The sequence below is a fragment of the Canis aureus genome, chromosome 3 (assembly GCF_053574225.1).
Source record: "Canis aureus isolate CA01 chromosome 3, VMU_Caureus_v.1.0, whole genome shotgun sequence".
Classification (NCBI taxonomy): Eukaryota; Metazoa; Chordata; class Mammalia; order Carnivora; family Canidae; genus Canis; species Canis aureus.
This window is the reverse complement of record NC_135613.1, coordinates 53435038-53459079: the sequence shown is the minus strand read 5'-3', so window position 1 is coordinate 53459079 and position 24042 is coordinate 53435038. Positions and strand designations below refer to the sequence as shown.

At 43.0% G+C, this 24042-nt stretch overlaps 1 protein-coding gene and 1 long non-coding RNA gene across 3 annotated transcripts in view; both read left to right on the top strand.

The window, feature by feature from the left end:
- Positions 1–24042, top strand: part of SHISA6 (shisa family member 6) — a 277698-nt gene that overhangs the window by 248434 nt on the left and 5222 nt on the right. Inside the window, exon 4 of one of the 2 annotated variants that reach the window (XM_077892622.1) lies at positions 22727–22783. The exons of the other annotated variant lie outside the window; for it this stretch is intronic. Within the exon in view, the coding sequence (XP_077748748.1) occupies positions 22727–22783 (57 nt within the window). The remainder of the gene's footprint in view (positions 1–22726; positions 22784–24042) is intronic. 2 annotated transcript variants of the gene reach the window in all.
- LOC144310918 (uncharacterized) lies at positions 7766–11078 on the top strand. The gene is made up of 2 exons (XR_013376582.1): positions 7766–9434; positions 10892–11078. It is a non-coding gene; the product is annotated as an uncharacterized LOC144310918 (long non-coding RNA).

The following is a 24042-nucleotide window of genomic DNA, read 5'->3' as shown; positions in this document are numbered from 1 at the left end:
TTATTTCTGAAAGAAGTAGCGGGTCAGATTTGGCCCGCAGACCATCGTTTGCCAACTCTGGACCTCTGTCATTCTTTCCGGCAAAGTACCTTTAAAAGACCAATTTTCCCATCAGGCAATTCCTAATTTAATAATCTAATAGATAAACAGTGTAAAAAATGTATTCAGTATAAAAAGGATGATCATCCTTCTCATCCCTGTATGGGTGAAAATACATGTGTACAGGTGATCTAGCTATAGACTCAGAGTAGTAACAGGACAAAATTCAAACCAACTTAACTGGAGATTTTTTTACTGACTCCTATAGTAATATTACAGTACGGTTTTTATATTTCCATCTGAACCAAGACTTTGTGTGAAACCCCAAGGCCTGACACTTAACTGATTTCTGCCCATAAGCCCATCAAATTCATATGTAGTCTATTAGTTTTCTGTATGGATTTCCTCACAGAACAGGAAGACACATTCCAGAGGTCATGATGGACTGGCCAAGAGTAGCATCCACCATTCTTCATATGAATCGTTGGCCTGGGAAACTCAAATCTACTACGGCTGCTCAAGTGAGAAGCTGGCTTAGCCTTTGGGTAAAATGTCCAGGAAAGGGATAGGTCTGTAACATGGGGTGGTAAAGAGCTGCCCTCCTGGAAGATGGGATTCACTTTCCCCCTGGTCCAGGCAGGTGGAATCTCACCTGGAGCGCTCATGAAGATCAAGCAGCTAGTGAGAAGCAGAGCCCATCTTGCAGAGTGGTCCCCACGCAGCCCTGGAAGCAAACGCTTTTTCTGAATGAGCCGATTCTAAATTCTTTGTAAAACTCAGCTGTACAATGAGGAATCATCACCAGACTCTAACTAAAAAGGAGCCTGAGGTGAAACATCAGGGCAGTTGCCCGCATTTAGAAAGACAGGTGGGTGCCTGCTGTCATTCGGGATATAAGCATCCCTGGGTTACTTGCACCCTCAAATTGGACCACTTTATCTGATCTAGTTGCCAGATCTCTCTGCAAGCTTCTAGGTTTATTTGGTAACTATAAATTGCTGGTTGATCAGTTTGTTTCATTTGGTTTTTAAGGTGCAGAACTTTAAAAAAAATTTAAATATGATGAAGTCCCAGGGAGTTACTTCCACAGTGTTTTTTGGTAAGTCATAACACTCCCTAAGTTATTTTTAGCCACTTGATAGTATTTCCCAAAACCAGGCACTTCGAGCCACTGTCACAAAAAAAAAATTATTGTAAATAGATGTTATTATATAAAAATAGAATCTTACAAAGAAGACAACAAATATTTACTAAGGCGCATAATAAAGGATTTAAATAAAGGGGGATGGGTCTATAGACCATGTCCCTGAATGGGAAGATTTTCAATTACCCTCTAAGTTAATCTATAAATATAATAATGCAATTCTAAGCTAAAATCTAAATTTGTTCATTTTAGGAAATACTAGTAACACATGAGACTTACCATGTACATACCTACACATGTGAAAAAGCAGATGGACATTTGCGCTGCTAGATCTTTAGCGATTTAAAAGAAAAATGTAATGATTTGGACGTGTGAGCGGTACCAGAAAAAGCAGCATGGATTCGCATGTGTGATGATTTGGGGTCGACAGGGAAAGCACCGAGACATAGACAGTTGTTGGGGGGCACAGGGGTGAGAGTAAAGAACATTCTGCACTTAGATGCACAGGGGGAGAATCTGGGGGCAGGGCAGGGACTTTCAGAAGCACCCAGCTGGGGTCCAAATCCCAAGGAGATGCCCTCAGGCCACAGAACCCACTGCCAGCAGCCTGGTGGGGACCTGCCTTACCTGATCTAGCTCAGCTGTCCTTTTCTTTCCTATTCTTCTGTTGCTTGATATTTTGTAGGCTAGATCCCCAGTCAAAACCTTGATTTCGCCTCCTTGTATCAAACCACTTGGAAACCATGGCATCATTTCTGGCTGTGAGTTCACCCTACAGACCTCTCGCAGGGCAGCCCTTCCTCACTATCGTTGATCTAAATAGTCTGTGTGCTTAGCCGCTGCCAAACTCCTCAGCTTCCTTGGTGGGTAATTTATTCGGGGATAGGATTAAGATGTATTTGCATAAAAGTGAGGAAAGCCTGCATTAGGCTCAATAGTGAACTACTTTAAAATAAATTAAATTCTTATCTCGTGACATAACACACTATATTCCATGTATAGTGAAGATTAAAATGCCAGAAGTGAAACCCTAAAAGAACAGGAGACACGATATTTGTGTCCATCTTGAGCATGTCCAAGCACCGGGGCCCAGGGTCTTGCTCAACGACTGCTTTCCCAATGGTTAAGTTAATAAGTTGCCAGAGAGACAAAACTGTAGAGGAAAAATACAGATAAGCTTGACTACATTAGAATTTGATGTGAGTTGAAAAAAATGAAATGAAAATACAAATGATTAAAAAAAAAAAATCAGAGGGTGTGGGGCACCTGGCGGGCCCAGTCATGGAGCATGCGACTCTTGATCCCGGGGTTGTGAGTTTGAGCCCCACATTAGGTATAGAAATTACTTAAAAAATACAATATTCAGAGGCACCTGTGGGCTCAGGGGTTGAGTGTCTGGGGATCAAGTCCTGCATCGGGCTCCCCGAAGGGAGTGTGCTTCTCCCTCTGCCTGTGTCTCTGACTCTCTTTGTGTCTCCCATGAGCAAAGAAATAAAATCTTAAAAAAAAATTAAAACCATTGAAGTGGAATTAACTTTAATATCTGACCACAGGAAAGTGGTTAACGAAACAAGTTTACCAATGACAATAATGACACCTCTGTATGGCTGAGTGCTCAGCTACCATTTAGGATCAGCACAGAAGCCTTGGTGATTGACTTTGACAAATAGTCACAGTACTGTATCCGTGCAAAATCAGGACAGCTTATGCAGCATTATCCCATTTTTTTCTGGAGGGGGTAAAAATACACGTCTTTCTTTCATTCTTTTTTATTTTCTCACCTTCCAACAATTGCATGCATCCATTGTATAGTTTTTAGAGAATTAGAGGCAGTCACAACCTGAGCCGTTTTCAGAGGGGAGACGGAGATGCTCCTAGAGATTTCAGGAGCCTGTAACTGAGCACGCAAGTACACAGCTGCCTTCAGGCCCTCCTGCTTTATCACACTTGACGGGACGTCTCAGCACACCGTAGTAGAAGGTCCAGCCCCATCCCTGGCGTGTCTGTTGTCAAGGCCAGTCATTTATTTAAGATGTTCTTTGCTGAAGGCTTCCCATACTCAGGAGGCAAAGAAGCCATGTGAGGATTTCTCGCAAACAAAGCGAGGATGCTTTTCATGGCAAGGGAGCTGAACTCTGATGACGGCAGACTTTTCTCAGCCTAACAAGGGAACCTGCTTCACGGTGGAATTGGACGCCAGGTGGGGAATTTATTAATTATCCTTTCTACCCCCCTGGGGGTATATCAGCTGGTGGCTGTTATTTGACTGCGTTCTTCGTACGGTCAGGATTCCCAGGAGACCAGCGAAGCCTTTTCAGTTGTCTTAGTAACTGATGTGAGTAGCATGTGCCGGTGACAAGATCGGCCGTGAAGCACCAGTGAACAAGCAGCAGCTCATATCTGGTTAGTGAGGGTTAAGACGGTGGCGGTACAGCCAGAGGTGTGGGTTCACCAGCCTTTGTCTTGGCCAGTAGGCAAGGCACTGCCCTGCGCCTCGGTTTTCTCGTCTCTGAAAGGGGGATAATGCAAGTTCTTCCCTCTCCCCTTCCCCATGGCACATATATCCCAACTGTCAGCCCACAGTAATTTCCAGGGTATTATCTGAACTATCAGAGGGATTAATACTCCACTGGGCATGCAGTACCTGCAAATGGGTGTGTTGGTACAGGTGACTGGCCTTTCTGGAAGAAGCAGAGGACAGGACGCAGCATCTCTTCCTCGCCTTTTGCTTAGAGCCCCGGGGCACCCTCTTAGGGATCCAAGAGATTGCATGAGAGACAGCATTTTGGGTTGTAGTTGTCATCTCAGCAGAGCTGTCTTCTCTCCTTGAGGCGTGGAGGCCAAGTGCCAGCAGGAAGGAGTCCCCCAATGAAGAAATGGGATCAAGTATTTACCGCCCCTCCTTACATCTTCTACGTGGCCCTCTTTGCTCATGAAACATGAGCACCGTAAATTGTGGACACCTCAGTTTGCAAGGAATCTGAGAGATGGTTCAGCTTCCCTGACTTCCCACCTGCATTTCCACAGTACGTTCCTTAGTCCCTTGGCTGTAATTAAGTGCCATCGACCAAGTGGCTTACAAACAGCAGAGATTTGCTTCTCACGGCTCTGGAGGCTGGGAGTGCAAGACCACCGAAAGCACAGTCGGGTCCTGGTGTGAGCCCCCTCCCTGGGTGCAGGTTGCCAACTTCTCCTTGTCTGTCACCTGACAGAAAGTGGGCTATGGGCTCCCTGGGGTCTCCTTTAGTGAGTCACTAATCTCATTTATGAGGGTCCACCCTCATGACCTCATCGCCTTCCAAAGGTCCCTCCTTTATGTACCATCACACTGGGGGGTAGGAATCCAACAAGTGCATTTCGAGGGGATGCCAACTTTAGCACCCAACATGTCCAAACTGGTTTTCTTTCTAGTCTTCCCCACTGATCAGTCCTTAGGAAATAAAGCTTTTGTCATCTCACCCTCCTGTCTGGGAATCAACAGCTTTTCAGGGAGTCTCCCATCTGCCATTAAAAACTGTCCTGACCTGGGGCACCTGGGTGGCTCAGTGGTTGAGCATCTGCCTTGGACTCAGTGGGTGAGCGTCTATCTGCCTTTGGCTCAGGGTGTGATCCTGGGCTTCTGGGATCGAGTCCCACATCGGGTTCCCCACAGGGAGCCTGCTTCTCCCTCTGCCTGTGTCTCTGCCTCTCTCTGTCTCTCGTGAATAAATAAGTAAAATCTTTTTTTAATAAATGTAAAAACTGCCCTAATCTCATTCCAGCCACCTGTATCGCTGCCTTCCCCAGCGCTCATTCTCCGTCTGATCTGAACCATCTGTGCTGCCAGCCCCTCCCCCACTGATTGACCTCAACCCTCCTTTACATGCAAGAAGTGCCTTTCTCTGATTTTCCATCCTCCCAGTCCAAAATCACATCTCTTTTAGAACCTGTTTAAGATGTACCTTCCTTATGAAGCCTTCCCTAATTATACTCTATGAAAATCTTCCAGATATTTTGTGTACCCTCTGCAATCATACATGTATTATCTCATTCGGAAACATTTATTGGGCACCTACTGTCCACAACTAAGGTTGTCTTAGTGTCAGATCTGCCTTCACATCTCCCTGGGTGCCCAGCACAGTGGACCCATTCATCCATCCAGTAGATGGTTATTGAGTGAAAGCTCTATGTTTGTTAACTTGGGAGATATGAAGATGAATGGTCTATTGCTTGCCATCACGAGGACCCAGTGTGTTATAAGATACTAGGCGTGTACCTGTGTCTTGGATAACACAACGTAGAAAGCAGTAAAGCCCCACCCCCCACCCCCAAGAAACTACAGAGTGTAGGAAAGTTCACAGTGGGGACGATCGCTGGCAGCTGAGGGGTTGGCGAAGGCTGCAGGGAGGGGGGTCATCTTTCAGCTGGTCTTCAGGATGGATAAGAACCGAGCAAGTTGCCAACAGGGAGAAGGAATCAGAGTTCTGGGATTCCAACCGGTTGGAACTCAGTGGAGAGCCCAGCAAGAGGCTGTGTGCAGGGACTATTCTAGGAAGGTCCTGGGCAGGAAAGTAGGCGTGAGACAGCAGAGGACCGCTAGCCTACAATGTTCTCTAGAGGGTTATGACTCATTGCCTGGAAGCAGGGCTCTGCACGATGGTCCCCAGCAGGAGTGCACTCCCTGCCTGAACGCCAGGTCTCCTGTGTCCCCAGCAGTGTGGCTGGCTTCTGCGGAGTTACACGCACTGATTGGATGGTGGCTTTTTTGGTGAACGAGAGAAGGGCTGCAATGGGAAGCCAGAAGGTTGCCATCGCTGGGGAAAGGCGAGGGCAAGGAAGGGCTGCGTTGCTCTCGGCTGAGTCGGGGACAGCCTTCCTAGAGCCACATGGGGCAGGTGTAAGGACAGGTCCTGTAGATCAGAAATTGCGTGAGATTTGTCTCGTAAGTATCAGCCATTCATTACCAGTGTGTAAATCCAAAGAACCAAGATTCCCCCTAGAAACTCAATCTCACTTTGATGGCTGTAGAAGAGTTCGTATTTGCACATTCTAGCAAAATGGCACCGTGTTTGGAGCCTTTACACGTGGATTTGAATCCAGGTTCAGCCACTTACTTTCTGTGAAATCTTGGGCAACCGAGTGTAATCTATAAAATGTAAATGACCTCACAGAATTTTTGTGAGGTTTCAGGGCCATGATACTTGTAAATTACTTAGCATACTAAGTGTCTAACACAAGAAATAGTAGCAGACAGGAAAAAAAAATTATCTTTGCCCAAACACAGAAAAACTCCATTTGTGTTGAGATAGCAATGCACGTGGTTCCTAGGGCCAGGTACCGGGCTTAGAGTGTCTTCCTGTGGGTATTGTAATGTCCAGAACAAATGTGAAGGTTAAAAATGGACCCAGATCACCAAAAAAAAAAAATCCACTTCTTAAAGAAAAATATGATACTATGTCAGATATACTCATGGCTCATAGTAGTTACAGGATGGATACAGATCCTCTGGTAACCTACTTTTCATTTAGGATATTTTGGGGTTTCCCAAAAGACTGCATGCCCTCTAAATACCAATCGTCCTTCTGTTCTAGTTATTTCAACTAGAGTCACCTTTTGGGATATTGGGCTACTTTGTGTCACCTGGTAGATGGGTTAGGTGCATAGACCAAGCACTACTGGAGGGCAGTTGTAGGAAGGGGTGCCTGTGGGTGGAGGCGAGGAGAGTCTGGGATTTGCCAGAGACTCTCACCACACATCTCTTTCTGAGGGAACATCAGAGGTCTGAAACCTCTTTTTTTTTTATTTATTGATGAGAGATACAGAGAGAGAGGCAGAGACACAGGCAGAGGGAGAAGCAGGCTCCCTGCGGGGAGCCTGATGTGGGACTCGATCCCAGGACCCCAGGATCACTGACCTGAGCCAAAGGCAGATGCTCAACCACTGAGCCACGCAGGTGCCCCAAGTCTGAAACCTCTTTAAAGAACACACCTGATGTGCCAGCTTGGCCCACTGTCAGAGGCCAAGGCTACCCCACCATCTCCCAGATCCCCCCCATCACATCCCTAGCACTTATATCTCATCCCACTCCCAGGTATTTCCAGGGCATTCCAAGGTTGACTTTCCACGGGTATGATTTAAAATAGCTCTCAGGGATTTGCTTGAGTCATTATTGCCAGGAGTATGATTAGTCCCCTGAAACAGAAGGGACAGTAAATACTCCTCTTGTGGTGATTACAATAACCACCAGCAGAACAAACACAACTCGGGTGCCTCCAGGCTCAAGTGAGCCGAAGCTGTCCTGAAGAAGTGGATCACGGCAGGTGGCAGGCAGCTCTCCTAGGGAAACCTAAGGTTTGTCCTTTTAAGTGAAGCTGGGAGAAGACATGTTGTTTTCCTGTGTGGGCATGACAACTCAGGCTGACTTGAAAATTAAAATCCCTGCTCGAAGTGGGGAGGTGTTCACACAAAGCCAGACTCCCAGGTGTAGGACCCAGGGGACCCTGTGCCAAAGCTTCTGAAGCAACGGAAGATGGAGACATGGAGGAGGAGTGTAAATGGAGAGGAGCACAAGAATCTATGACCTCACAATGTCATTGGCAACTGGCCAGGAAGCCTGGGAGTAGTACCACCTTCTGACACCATGAATCACAGGCCTGCCCTCCTACTTTAACCTCTTCATACCACCATGATTAAAAGAATGATGTTGCATTAGAAGGGCAACTAATCCTCAAGAAGTGAAAGCATGGGCTGGATTTGAGGTAGGGAAGCAGGGGTGTCTTACTCCACACACACTTAACACTGAGACACATCTAAAATATTACAACCCTCAAACCTGGCCATAGGCCCAGAAAATCTGCCACTCTGAGCATGAAGGAGAGGGTGAAAAACAAGAACATAGAAAGTAGGACAGGCAATCAAGTATCATCACCATGGCCTCTTGCCCATTTTCTTCTGCCTCAAGACTTGATTCATTTACTCATCCATTCATCATCCAGAAAAAAAAAAAAAAAAAGAAAAGAAAAAAGAAAACCTGCACAAGTGCCTCCAAGGAGCCCAGCCCAGAGAGAATTTGGTGAAGGTAAACACGAAAGACGTGTGATTGATCCCCACCTCCAGAAATTTCCAATGTATTCATAGTTGGGGAGAAGCGCCTCCCACACAGAAGTGTTCAGTCATCTTTGAAAAAGTGAATGAAAGAGAAGGGAAAAGGCAAAATTACATGTGATGGAGCAAATGGTGATGGTAATAAATTTATCAGTTATCAGAAGGGCAAGGATCTCACTCATGGAAGGGCCTGAGGATGACTTTGGGAAGATGACACTAGCATTTTATCTTCAAGGATTGGAAGGGTTTGAAGGGAGGTAAGGAGAGGGAGACCAGTCCCGGTGGAAGATGTTTCTGAGCAGAGCACTGAAGTGGTGATGGGTGCTGGGGACAGCACGTAAGCGGTCCTAGACCACACACGCCTTTGAAAATGCAGTGACATGGGACAGCATTCCTCAGGGGGAAGGATCCCCAATTCCAGCTGCAGAAGTATCACCGGGATGCTTTTGAAATGCTAATTCCTGGAACTGGTCTTAGATCAACTAAATCATAATTCATGGGGTGGGGAGAAGGGCCCAGAAGTTTTTAATGAATTCCTTGGGTGAATCTTTAGGACATTCTTTTAAAAAACATGCTCCAGAGGCATCTAAGTTTTAACCTATTGGTAGTTTGTGATATTTGCATGCTAATGGCAAGGGTGACATTAGCATTTAAGAATGATTCATCTGGCTGGAGTGTACAAAGTGGACCCCCAGGACCAGAGACTGGAACCTGGAAGGAAATCAGGAGGTTATCCTAGCAATTCCAGCATGTGGCGATGGGACCCAAGACCTGAGAATCTAGAACCAATGTGCGTGTTACCTCTGTTTTATTTCAAGATCCCCATGGATGGAGCCATCGCTTATGACTTTGGGTATTATCAGTCCTCTACAAACCTTTCTGTGACTCACTGCGACAGAAGTTCCTTTTGCTACATCTGCCACTGAATTGTCCCCAAGGAGGTCCAACACCTTATCATCCTTCTCTTCCCCTGACTCCCCTTCCAGACACACACACACACACACACACACACACGAGCGAACACACAGGCACATGAGTGTGTGTGCACACATACATGCCCTCGATTTATTGATTCCGCAGAGGAAACTGGCCAAGTCCCCTTGCTGTTAAACCAGTCCCCAGTGTGAGGACACCCACTGTCAGCAACAGCACCTTCATGGCTGCAGAGGTGAGGGGGGACGATCTGACTCTAAGAGGCCAGTTAACTGCCCGTGGTCCACATGCCCACAGCAGGTGGGGAGTGGAGGGCCCCGCCCTACTTCTCTGCTCCCTTCCAGCAGCCTTGGCACCCAGATGGAGATTGTTTTGTCACTTTATAGTCTTGTCAGGGCATCGATCGATGAGTCCTGAGCGCTAATTAATTGTTATGTTATCCAGCTCAATCCATCAGGAGGCTGATGGACCTGACTGGGCACTGTGCCAAGGCCCAGGACTCCCTGAAGGGAGAGGGGGAGGGGGAGACAGGTGATTGAGGGAGTGGAGATGCAATCCGTTGATAAGTCCAGGGAGAGACAGGGATGCCAAATCTAGCAGACCGTGTGCACCTTGCCGTGGAGAGGAGCTCCAGGCAAAATCTCGGGATCATTAGCCTTCCTATTCTTTGTACATCATGAGTTCTGTCTTCCTTCTGCATCAATACCTAGCTACCCACACACCCCAAAACTCCATCCATTACCTAGAACACCATCTGCCCAAACCTCCAAAGACCATCTTTTAAAATAAAGAATATTTTATTTATTTATTTATTTGAGAGAGAGAAAGAGCCAGCACACAAGCAGGGGGAGCAGCAGATAGAGGGAGAGGGAGAAGCAGACTCTTTGCTGAGCAGGGAGCCTGATGCGAGACTTGATCCCAGGACCCTGGGATCATGACCTGAGCTGAAGGGAGATCCTTAACAGACTGAGCCACCCAAGTGCCCCTGAAAGACCATCTTCAGAATGAACTTAAAGCATTTGTCAGAGTGAGTTAATAAGTCTATGCTGGAAAGTTTTTCTATTTGACCCTCCATATCAACTCCATACCCTAGTCAGTCTTCTGGGTACTAGCCTTTATGGATTGCTTTGTGGGGCTATCTTGCTCCATGGATGTCAGTTGGCTTTAGTAAATGGGGAGTACTGGAAAGATAAAAGAATGGAAGAGAATGACAATGGGGTACCTGTTTCCTACACTACCTCTTGGTACATTCATGGGCCCTTGACTGTAGCTCTCAACCAAAGCTCAGGGAGCCCTGTCCACACAACTTCCCTCCCACTTTGGGTTCCAGAGCCACTTCCCTATTTCACTACTCAGACCCACTTTGAATAAAGCCCCTCACTTTTCCTCATCCAAGGTACCACACTATTCCTTATGGGTTCCCTATGTTCTGCTCATATCTTTGCAAATAGTCCTTTATTAAAGTCCCCCTAAATACCCAACTGGATGTGTATCTGTTTCCTGTCTGTACCCTAACTGTGTTAGGTGAAAAAAAATTCTCCATGTCAAGTAATTAATAAGATGGATGATTTATGACTAGACTTTTCATCTCCCTTTGTCATGCCTGGTGAATATCCAAAAGGAAAGATGCAGTCTGTAAGATCCAAAGCTGCTTTGATCCAGAACCATTCTCCATTCTCTCCCCACCCCCAGAATTCAGAGGATGTATTTCAGGAAAGCCTGATACACACTGACAGCCAAGTGCAGCCAGCAAAGAGGGGCAGAGCAACCAGAAAATCACAGCTCCTTGGAACCTCTGCTGGAGAACACAAGAGTTTTTAAATAATGTGAAAGCTTTCTGATAATGATATGTCGTGAAAAAAATAAAGCCTATGACCTAGTCCTTTCTCTGCCACCAATTTCATGACACTGGGCAGATCACTTCACTTCTCTGGGCCTCTTGTGTCACCTGTAAAATGAAGTAGCCAAATTTGATCCATTGATTTTTATACTTTTAAAGACTGCAACTGTTCAAGTGAAATTGTAGGTAGAAGACCAATATAGAAGACAGATGGAAACCATGCTGCTCTGGATGAGGCAAGGGTCGAGGGTAGGGGAGTAGTGATGGGTAGGCAGTGCTAAAACACCACCCACTAGGCTCTATTCTTTTTTTTTTTTTTAAGATTTTTATTTATTTGAGAGCGAGAGGGAGCATAAGCAGGGGGCAGAGGGAGAGGGAGAAGCAGACTCCCCACTGAGTCGGGAACCTGATGCAGGGCTTGATCCCAGGACCCCAAGATAATGACCTGAGTTGAAGACAGTTGCTTAACCAACTGAGCCACTCAGGTACCCTTAGACTCTATTTTTAAACAGGAGCCCTTGAGGTGCCTCCAAGGAATCCACAAGATTTTCGGGAGCCAGTTTTGGGAACACTGTCATGGAGGTACTCAGTGGGTGCCAGCTCTGATGCGAACACAAGATGGTCTTCACATGGAATCACCATTGCCCAGTCCCCACCCAGTGGAGGTGGAGAGCCATTGAGCTTGCACTCAAGGCAAAGCTAGCAAAAAGCCCCCTGTGGAATCTTTCTCTATTTCCGATAATGTCTCAGCTAATAACAAGTAATTCCCTTGATCCCAAGGTAAAGGAACTTTGGAACCTATTAAGTGCTCCTAGGATGTGTCTTCTATACCAAAAAATGAGTTTTTCCAGCCAATATTCTAATTATTAAAGTGTGTGAGTGTGTATGAAATCTGGACACAGGTCTCACTTTCCCTGGATACAAAATGTTTAGTCTAAAATGTGTTTGGGATTTTACTAATACTGAAAGACTCTAAAGCATCTTCATGCTCCCAAGAGACTGAGGACCCAGTCAGACTCCCCTTTCCTCCTGATCTCCATCCTGGCATCTCTTTGAGCACTGAGGTCTTAGGCTACTTGAGAGACTACATCAGCCTGGCTGAGAAACAGGGAGTTGGGGAGAGTATGTCAAGCATCTAGGGGAAGCTGGCCGTGGCCCGTTGAGACCATTAACAAATCCTGTCCCCATAAAGTAACTATGAAGCTGGACAGAACTGATAAAAGCAGCCATTTCAGGGGCATCTGGGTGGCTCAGGGGTTGAGCATCTGCCTTCGGCTCAGGGAGTGATCCCGGGGTTCTGGGATCAAGTCCTGCATCTGGCTCCCTGCAAGGAGCCTGCTTCTCCCTCTGCCTGTGTCTCTGCCTCTCTCTGTGTCTCTCATGAATAAATAAATAAAATCTTTAAAAAAAAAGCCATTTCAGTACTCTGGACAATCAAAAAGCTTACAACATCTGAAAAGCATTTGTGCTTGAAAAACTGATGAACTTACGGTAGGAGTGAAGAGTTTATGACAGTATTGGGATTCTCCTGGCCTCCCCCCAGATCAGACTGCACAGATTTCACCAAGATGGAGACGGCTGTGAGTATTGGCACCTGTGCTACTGTCAGGTCAAAAGGGACTCACTGGATTTGGGGTGTTGGGTGACACCCCAGCCCTCCCTACAAAAGAGAACCAATACAATTAATGGCTGACTCTCATCTAAAGTAATGGAGGCCAGAGGTAGTTGGGAAGTCCCATTCAAAGTGCTGAAAACACCTGTCAGCCAAGAAGTCTATAATAGCAAAATTAACCTTCAAAAATGAAGGTGCAATGAAGACATTCTCAGGTAAGCAAAGATGAAGAAAATTCTCTGATAGCACATCTGACTGACAAGAAATGCTGAAGAAAATAAATAAATAAATAAATGCTGAAGAAACTTAACAGCCTGAAAAAAAAGTATATACTAGACAGTAATTCAAATTCACTGGAAGAAATGAAAAACACCAGGAATGATAAATGCATTATTAATGTGATAAACTCCATACATATTTTTCTCATTTCTTCTCTTAACTTTTTGAAAAGATATAGAATTTTGTATATCAATAACTTGAATACTAATCATTGGGTATAACATATACACATATATATGGAGTAATGTCAGAAACTCTCACTATCCTACCTGAAGTTCGGCAGTTCTTAAATACAAGTGCTTCTCAGATTGTTGTATACTTTTTGGTCAATTTTCAGAGTATTGGATAGATAGATGATAGATAGATAGATAGATAGATAGATAGATAGATAGATAGATAGATGATAGATAGATATAGAGAGATAATATATATGACAATGACAGTATAAGGGAGGGTGATTCATTGGAGCAATATTGGGGCAAAGTTCCCATATGCTTTTGGGAGTAAATTAGTCCTGAAGATTGTAATAAGTGAAGGAGCATATTGTAACCCCTAGAGCAATAGCTAAGAAAATAACTTTTAAAATATAGTAAAATTGTCAAAGGAATTTAAGTGACACCATATAAATAGACATACCATGCTCATGGATGGAAAGATCAGCAGAGTGAGCCTATCAATTCTCCCAAAATAATATACATATTTAACAAAATTCTTATCAATGTCCTCACAAGAGTCTTTGTAGGTATAGCCAGTATTATTCTAAAATTTATATGGAAACATATTATTCTAAAATTTATATGGAAACATAAAGGAGCTAGAATAGATAAAATAACTGTTAAAAGGAGAACTAAGCTGGAAGGGATCAGTCTACTCAATTTCAAGAAATATACAGCTACATTGATCTAGACTATTTGTATTCATAGAGAATATAGTCAATGGCATTGTGATAGTGTTGTATGGTGACAGATGGGAGCTATGCTTGCAGTGAGCACAGCATAACATATAGAGTTGTCAAATCACTATGTTGTACACCTGAAACTAATGTACCATTATGTGTCAACTATGCTTCAATAAAAACAAAAGACTGTTCCTGAAAATGAAAACAAAGAGATAGTTTAGTATTGGCAGAGAAAGGACATGTAGATCAATGAAACAGAATAGAAAACCTAGACATGGACTCAAACAAATATATCCAACTGGGTTTTTTTTTTTTTTTTGACACATATCCAAAAGCAACTAAATGGAGGAGAGAGCCTTTTCAAGAAATGACGCCAAAGTAATTGGCCATTAGAAAGAAAAGAAGAAAAAAAAAAAGAAAGAAAGAAAGAAAAGAAGAGGGGAAAAAAAAGTCCTCGACTTAAACCTAAATCTCACACTTTGTATAAAAAATTAACTCAAGGGGATCCCTGGGTGGCGCAGCGGTTTGGCGCCTGCCTTTGGCCCAGGGCGCGATCCTGGAGACCCGGGATCGAATCCCACATCAGGCTCCCGGTGCATGGAGCCTGCTTCTCCCTCTGCCTGTGTCTCTGCCTCTCTCTCTCTCTCTCTCTGTGACTATCATAAATAAATAAAAATTAAAAAATAAAAAAAATAATAAAAAATTAACTCAAAATGGAGCACCTGGGTGGCTCAGTTGGTTAAGCATCAGACTCTTGATTTCAGCTCAGGTCGTGATGTCAAGGTCATGAGATCAAGCCCTGTGTCAGGCTCTGTGTGGACACGGAGTCGGCTAGGATTCTCTCACCCCCTCTCCCTTTGCCCCTCCCTGCCAACTCTCTCTTTCTTAAAATAAGTAAGTAAATAAATAAATAATAATAACTCAAAGTGGATCACAGACTTAAATGTAAAACATAAAACATCTAGAGGGAAAAAAAACAGAAGAAAATAAAAAATCTTCAGGACCTAGGGCTTGGAAAAGAGATTTAGACTTGACACTGAAAGCACAATCTCTAAAAGAAAAAAAAACCTGATAAATTAGATTTCATCAAAATTAAAACTTTTGTTCTGCAAAAGATTGTTAAAAAGGATGACATAGTTTGTCTTAGCTATGGGCTGGGAGGCGATATTTACAAGCCACATATCCTACCAGTAATGATTATCTAGGATATAAAAAGAAGTCTCCACATTTAATAGGAAAAATGTAAACAATCTGATTAGAAATGGGCAAAAGTAATCAAGAGACATTTCACTGAAGAAGATGTACAGATGAAAAATAACCACATGAAAAGATGTTTAACATCATTAGCCATTAGGGAAATGCAAATTATAGCCACAATGAGATATCACTATACAGCTATCAAAGCTAACTAAAAATGACTAAAATAAAAAATTGTGGCAACACCAAATGCTCACAAAGATGTGGATAAACTGGATCACTCATTCATTACTGGTGGGAATTTAAAATGGTACAGCCAATCTGGAAGACAGTTTAGCACATTCTCTAAAAGATTAAACATATAACTACCACATAATCCAGTGGTTGTGTTCCTAGGCATTTATCCTAGAAAATTAAGACACGTTGACACAAAAATCTGCACATGAATGTTTCTAGTAACTCTCTTTGGAATATAACAAAACTGAGAACAACCCAGATGTCCTTCAAAAGAAGAATAGTTAAGCTGTGTTACTGAGATCATAGGATATTTACTACTCAGCAATAAAAAATACTGAGCTATTGATACATGAAATGACCTGGTGGATCTCTGGGAATTATGCTTGATGAAAAGAATCCTATCTCGAAGGCTACATACTGTAAGATCCCATATATATAATATTCTTGAAATTATAAAAGTATAGAAATGATGGACAGGTTAATGGTGACCAGGGGTTATTGAGGGGGTGGGTACAGGAAAGAAGAGAGTATGTCTATAGAAGAGCCATAAGAAGCCCTCCTTCTAGTGATGGCAATGTTCTGTGCCCTGACTGCATCAGTGTCAATATTCTGGTTTTGATACAGCCTATGGTTTTGTAAAATGTGACCACTGAGGAAGTTGGCTAAAGGGTATACAAGATATCTGTATTCTTTCTTTTAGTTGCATGTGAATCTATAATTTCAAAATTAAAAAAATTTTTCATCATAGAAAATGATACAATGAAGGCAACATTTATCTCAGCTGGAGCTGCCAGCCCTTACCTATAGCCATTGCATGTGGCCTGGACTTGTTTACAGCATGGTGGCTGAGATCCAAGGTTGAGTGTGCCTCAAGAGAGACAGGTGAAAAAAAAGAGAGAGAGAGAGAGAGACAGGTGAGAGCCATATGACCTTTGGCAACCTAGCTTGGAAGTCATACAGTATTCTATTGCATTGTGCTCACTAACGTAATCATGGAGGCCTTCCAGTTTCAAGGCGATGAAGAGGATACTCCCTCTAATGGGGGACTGGGAATGTTCTGGGACTAGAACCGTGGCTGTTTTTGTAAAATATAATGTGCCACAGTCTCTAAAGGCTGACCTTCTCTCTTCCAAGTCTATGAGACTGCCCGTAGCTACATAGTTTACATGCCATGGGTCCAGCCATGCAGAGACCAAACCTCCCTTATAATTCCTAATTTCTGGAAAAAGAGCTCTAATTGGCCTAGGCTGAGCATGACAGTCACACCTGGTCAAATCAACCATGACCTAGAATTTGGCCTCTATTAACATACAACTATAGCCAGAAGGTAGGGAGCCACAATAGAAGGAGGGGCACCTGGATGGCTCAGTTGGTTAAGCGTCTGACTCTTGGTTTCAGCTCAGGTCATGATCTCGGGGTCCTGGGATCAAGCCCTGAGTTGGGGTCTGCGCTCAGTGGAGAGTCTGCTTGAGGATTTTCTCTCTCTCTCTCCCTCTGCCCCTCCTCACCACTCACTCTTACTTGCTCTCTCTCTCTCTCTCTCTCAAATGAATAAATCTTAAAAAAATGAAGAAGAAAGGAGGACAGCTTTCTAAGCAAGAGGACTTGTTTCTAGCTCTCAAAGCAGTCTGCAAAGTGTCAAAGCAAGTATGGCAGATTTTCTTTAAAAAACTATGTGCTCTGTCAAGAGACAAGTATAAAACAACATGACACAGAAAGGTTAGATATAAAAGGATAGGCAAAGTTTATCAGGCAAATGCAAACAAAAGAGCTGGGTTGGCAATATAAACATCGGATCATGAGGACTTAAAGGTGAAAAAAAAAGGCATTACATAGGATAGAAAGGATTATTTCACATTGATAAAGAGGACAGCCACAAAGAAGATGTAAGCAACATGAGCCTCTTTGTGCTGAATAATGTGGCTTGGGAGCACATAAAACCAATCCCATGACAAATACCAAGAGAAAATGACAGGAACACAAAATAGTGGGAGACCCTAACACATACACATACCTCCTTCTTTGACAGAATAAGTAGGCAACGAGTGAATTGGTATAGAGAAGAACTGAATGATGTATTTCATGTGTCTGATTGAATAGATATATGCCCATTTTGTACCCTCCAAAAAAAAAATATACCTCTTCTCTAAGTACGCACGAAACATTTACAAAAATCGATCCTATGGTATCCTACAGAGGAAATATCAATAAATTCCCCAAAGCAGAAAGTGTACAGGCCCTGTTCTCTGACCACAATACAATAAGACAGGGGCCAGGGGCACCTAGGTGGTTCAATGGTTGAGTATATGCCTCAAATCATGATCCTGGGGTCCTGGAATCAAGTCCTGCATCGGGCTCCCCACAGGAACCTGCTTCTCCCTCTGCCTCTCTCTGTGTCACTCATGAATAAATAAAATCTTAAAAAAAAGAGAGAGAAAAAATAAAAGAAAATTAAGGGCCAAAGCTCAAACCAACAAACCGAAACACTTCAAAATGTAACAACACTCTACTAAAGAACTCTTGGGTCAGAGGGAAAATGAAGGCTGCAATTACAGATCATTTAGGACATTGCAACAATAAGAACATTGTGTATCGACACTCACAAGAAAATGCCAAAGACAAATCAGAGCTAAAGACCATATTAACAGAAGAGAGGAAAAGTAAATGGACCAAAGATTCGAGCCCAGAAATGAGAAAACAAAAACCAACCAAACCAAAGAAAATTAGGAGGGTAGAAATGAACAAGGCCAAAAGCATAAAGATTTGAAGACAAAAGAAAAAGAAAGAAAGAGAAAGAAAGAAAGAAAGAAGAAAGAAAGAAAGAAAGAAAGAAAGAAAGAAAGAAAGAAAGAAAGAAAAAAAGAATTGATATGTATATGTATAAGGGGTATTATTCTTGGGAAAAGAATAATAATATGAATAAATCACTGATCTAGAAAACAGTAACATAGAAAATTAAGAGTAAGAAAAGAGTTGGAATTTCATGTACACAGGATTTTTTTGGGGGGGGGATGTTATAGTTTTAAACTAATAAAGTTTCAAATATCCGATGGATATATTTAAGAAGAACAGAAATTACAAGTTGAATTTAGAGTTGGAAAACTGAATGGGTAAATATGCAAAGAAAATGTTGCCGAGTGTGAGAAGCAGTGTGCATAATGGTTAAGGATGTGGGCTTTTGAGCCATCTCGCCTGGGTGTGCACCCCGGCTTCACCTGTTAAGCCAATTATTTGACTTCTGCAAAATTCAGTTTCCCTAACTCTAAATTCCCTAACTCTAAATTGGATATAAGATGGATACAACAGGGTTGCCTGGGTGGCTCAGCAGTTTAGCACCTGCCTTTGGCCCAGGATGTGATCCTGGAGTCCCGGAATGGAGTCCCACATCAGACTCCCTGCATGAAGCCTGCTTCTCCCTCTGCCTATGTTTCTGTCTCTCTCTCTGTCTCTCTCTATCTCTCATGAATAAATAAATAAAATCTTTATTAAAAAATGGATACAACATCCATCTCCCAATTTTTTTGTTGTGCGGTCAATGAAACAATAAATCATCATCCTACTATGGTACTAACAGAAAAGTTACCCCCAAAGACACCAGACATATTTATTATTGCATTCCTCCAAACTTCCAAAGAACAGGTATCTCAAGTGCTATATTAATAGTTTCAGGGCACACAGAAAAATGGAATGTTATACAGCTGGCTTAACAAAACCATTATCTGGATGCACTAACTTGATGCACAAGAAAAAGACAAACTTTATGAGTATGTATGAACTAAATAAGACATATGCAAGGGGCGCCTGGGTGGCACATTTGATTAAGCATTGGAATCTTGGTTTTGGCTGAGGTCATGATCTCAGGGTTGTGAGAGTGAGCCCCGCCCCTCCAGCTGCATGCTTACCACGGTGGGGGTGGGGTCTGCTTGAGATTCTCTTTCTCCCTTCCCTCACTGGCACGTACTCTCTGTCTCTCTCTCTCTCAAATAAATAAATAAATCTTCAAAAATTTATAAGTAAAATATATACAAATAGAATCCAGTGTTTTAATGAAAGACTATGACACCAAAATCAAATAAGAGAATTCCCAGGAAGAGACGAATGGCTCAGTAGGAGGAAATCTGTCAGTCTGTCAATCCATTTCATCACTTGGCTGGGCAGTTTACAGTGTGTTGACCTAGAAAAACTGCTTTTCATTAGTTGCCAAAGGAAATAAGACATGGCAGGGATTGGTGTTCAAGGTTGTTTGGTGTAACATTACTGAACTTTAAAACATTCTAAATATACAATAATAGGGGAATGTTTAACTACATCTATGAAATAAACATATTATGCTTAAGTTCTAGCTATATACTATAGACTATTCTAAAGAAAGGACTATTGTGAAACCATATAAAATATTTCAAGGAGGGATGCCTGGGTGGCTCAGCAGTTGAGCGTCTGCCTTTGGCTCAGGTCGTGATCCCAGGGTCCTGGGATCGAGTCCCGCATTGGGCTCCCTGCGTGGAGCCTGCTTCTCCCTCTGCCTGTGTCTCTGCCTCTCTCTGTGACTCTCATGAATTAAAAAGAAAATCTAAAAAAAATATTTCAAGGAATATTTCAAAATGTGAAAATATATTCAAGGTAGATTGTCCATTAAGTATAAAGGAAACAGATTAAAAGTAGTATATTTGGGACACTTACATCTGTGGAAACTGTATGTATTTATCTATGTGTGTATATCTACATATACATATGAACATTTAAGTTCTTTTTATTTGCTATTATAAAGATGCTGCAATGACTAACCTCATACATTGGTTATTTTGCACAAATAGGATCAAATCATCGTATTTTTCTCCAATTTTAGAGCTGACAGCTGATTCTCACTTGTGCAAAATGACAAATGCAAAAGGTAATTCATTGTTATATTGTGTGTGTGTGTGTGTGTGTGTGTGTGTGTGTGTGTCTGAATGTAAACATACACATAGTAATTTACAAGGGGAGAGAAACAAAAGAAAATATAACAAAGTGTCATGGTGGTTAGTTTAAGACAGTTTTAATTTTCTTCTTTGTGATTTAAATTTCTTTCCTTAATTGAATGTTAGCAAAACATTCAAAGTACTGATTCAAACAAAAGGAAAAGCATTGCATTTGTAAACAAAATATCTAAATGCAAGACCTCTATCCTACTTGCAAACTCATCTGTAAAGTAAAGAAAAAGTATCAGGAGCACCTCAAATGAGATATTTAAAGTTTTTTTTTTTTTTTTTTTTTTTTTTTTTTTTACCATTTGGAAATTGGTGGCCCAGTAACATAGATTCAGATCAAAATCAGTATGAATATTAGTTTTCAAAAATTTATGTGTGTAGCACAAAACACAGAGCACAGCTGGTGACCAAGAATGACTAACTGAACCTGAATCGATGCCGCTTTCTTTTTATATGTATATATAAATGTATTTTTTATTGGTGTTCAATTTGCCAACATATTCGATGCCGCTTTCTTCGGTGGCACCTAGATTCTAAAATGGAAGATTAGAAGTGTTCCTATTTGTGCAAAATAACAAATGTATGAGGCTATTCATCGCAGCATATTTATAGTAGCAAAGAAAAGGAACTTAAATGTTCATATGTATATGTACATATACTCTCCACCATTCCACCTGGGCTCTTCCATTTGTTGCAACTATCTCTCTGATGCTGCCATATTGCCTAAAAACAAATAAACCTAAATAAATAAATAAATAAATAAATAAATAAATAAATAACAGAAAGCAGTGACACCGGTTTTCTCCTTGCCTCTGGAAGACAAGCAAAAAGGGAAATATATATATTCTTTATCTCCCTTCCTGGATTCTCTCCTCTTGCTTAAATTCAGGTCTGGTGTAGAATTGATACAACCTTTGGAAAAAGTTTTTCCCCTGGATGTAACTTCATAATCTGTCTTGGGAGGGAAGAATACTGTGATGTGAGAAATTCTGGCTTGCTGCTCAAACCCACGCCCCCATTGGATGGTGTCCATGACTATTTAAAGAGGATGGTCTGAACCAAAGGAATGATGTCATGATGATTCCATGGGTAGGGGAAATTTTGCCTAGTAGGAGTACCCAGTGTCTTGGAAATGGACAGGAACTAGAGCTAAGAAGAATCTGGATGAAAAGATAGATCATGGGCCTGGGTTTCGGAGGTGGCTTAAGAACAGGATTTGGGGTCTCAGAGATGGTAGGTAAAGGGAGGGAAATGATGGACCATGACTGGGGTTCTACATTGCAAGCCCATGAAACAGCCAGACAGAGGCTTGACCATTGGACAATAAAACGATGAGAATGCTCAGGTCAATTTGGGACACGGTGGTTTGGGCTAAGGGCAGGAATTTCAACGCATGTCCCTAAGCTGTTTATAATTGAACCCTACAGACCAGATGGACCTGGAACGAGAGGTGTACATTTGAGAACTATCAGTTTGGGCAAGAAGGTAGAGCCTTTGTGAAACACCAGTATGTCGAAAATACGAGAAGAAAGAGGATCTGGTGAGGGAGCTGAATATTGAGCAGCCAGAGGTTTCAATGCCAGGGGTAGAAAAGATGGTTTCAAAAGCAATACGTAAGGAAACAGAAGCAGATCTTTGAGCCTCCAGAGGATGGCATGACTGTAAATCATGGTTTAGATAAACTAAAGCAAGGACTTCATGCCTCCTTTTTCCCTTGTTTTAGTTGAAATCAGATGCAAAAAATACAATGTTGAAGTAAAAACACAGGGCCGAAGAGTGCTTTTGTGGCAAAATCACACCTGCATTCAGTTTTAGGAGCCCTCAGAATGCCTTGGAACTCTGGGCTTTGGCAACTGGGACTCTATTAATTTTGTGACTTGTTCAATCCATGTGGACTTTGCATTTATAACAAAAATAAATGCTTTCGAAATGTTGGGCTGTGTCATTTAGAGGCACAGAGCCTAGAACCCAGGGCTTGTGATCCCAAGCAGTGGACAGTTCACATCAGCTTGCCCCATCTTGGGCTGCACTCAGACATGTGTAAACAAAGGCTCAGGACAAACCAAAGCCCCATAAAGGGCACTCTCTTTCTGGCTAACCCCACCCTAAAACACTCCTCCCCCTAAAAGGATCTACTTCCCCTACCCAGTTCCCCACCCCATGCGTATTTACTTGCCAAATGCCCCTTAGTCTCCAACCTTCTTCTCCACCCACCTCCGCTCCCAACAAACCTCTGTTGCCGGTCAACCAGAGGTACAGATGTGGGTGGGTCTCCATGGTGACAGAGAAGGAGAGAGATGCCAGTAGCAGGGGAAGGTTCTATGCGCCCAACACACTGCCTCCTGCCCTTCACATTTCCAGGGCATCAAAGGGCCCAGGCTTTGCAGAAGGGCTTCCTTGGACTCAGAGAAGCCTAGTAGAGGTCAAGAGAGTTGTGTGGGAGAGACAATGGAATGCCTGAACTTTTCTTTAAACTTCTCTTTTCTATGATTTCCAGGTGATCATCAGTATAACCACCCGATTTTAAGCAGTGCTGCCCAGACCCCTACACATGGTGAGAGACGGCTGTGGGCACTTCACAGTCCATCCCCATTCTTACTGGCTCCATCCTGATGACTGATGTCCATCAGGCATCAGACATATGGTCATGATTCACTGAAGCCCAGGAGGTGCAAGGAGCCCATGATGGCTCAGTCCCATGCTTAGACCGTTGTCCCCTCATGTCCCACCTCTGGAACTGGAGTGATCTTCCACTGTGAAAGGGAAGGAGTGAGACCCTTCCCTACCCCATTCTCATGTGCGATCCAGATCACTTCTTGCAGTCATAAATTCCATATGTTCACAGCAAGGGGTGAGCACTCTCCTTTGCCCAGTGCTGCTCGTGGTACCATTTACTAATAGCATGTGACTTGGCATACATTCTATCAATCCACCCCAGGCCAGTTAAGGTTTGCTAACACTCAAAACCAAACTGGGGGACCTGAGCGGTAGCCCCTTGGCAGGGTGAGGAAGCAGCAGGTTGTAGAATTTAGGAGCAGGAGCATGGCTCCAAAGGTTTACAAAACCACGCTTCCTTCTCATAACCTCCTCCTGCCAGATTGCAACTTTAACATCTGGAACTGCAGAGGAAAACTATTTTTGGTACCTGCTTGAAACTTGGTATAACATAAGACAGCCATGTAAATTACGAGCTATCAGTCATCCTTCTGTCTTTGCTCTGAAGGAGTGAAAACATCATTAAATTTTAGTGAGAAAGAAACTCAAAGATAAAATCTGCAGCTCGCTTGGCAGAGAGATTGACCACTCTCCTGGGAGATCATGCTCTGCGTCAGCATTGAGGTGTTGAGCATCATAATTAGGACAGAACTGGACTATTCTCATGGCCCCCCCTCTAGGGCTAGGCTCCTAGTGGAAATTTGTGATGAAAGCGATAGTTTAATAAGCCATTTCCGGTTGCGGGATCTGGGATAAACCAGAACTGGAAGACATTGTAGATCAGTTAAGAAGCAGCAGGTTACCAGCAATGATGTGGACGATAGGAAAAGACAGAAGGTTCAGATATGAAACGTGGTGGAGTAGTGACTCGCTGAATATGGCTGATGAGAGTCAACTGTGAATAAAATGCCAAGCTATGATCAATGAGAAGAGTGGGGGTTCTTTGGGACGCAATCTGAAGAGGTAGGAAGGCAGCTAGGGCATAGAGGAGAGGAAGCTGTCAACGGTGAATTTGGATCTGGACCTCTAAAGCTGGAGGGGACCATAGGGTAGTTAAGAAAAATGACTCAGCAGGCAGCTAGAAATGCAGACATGCAG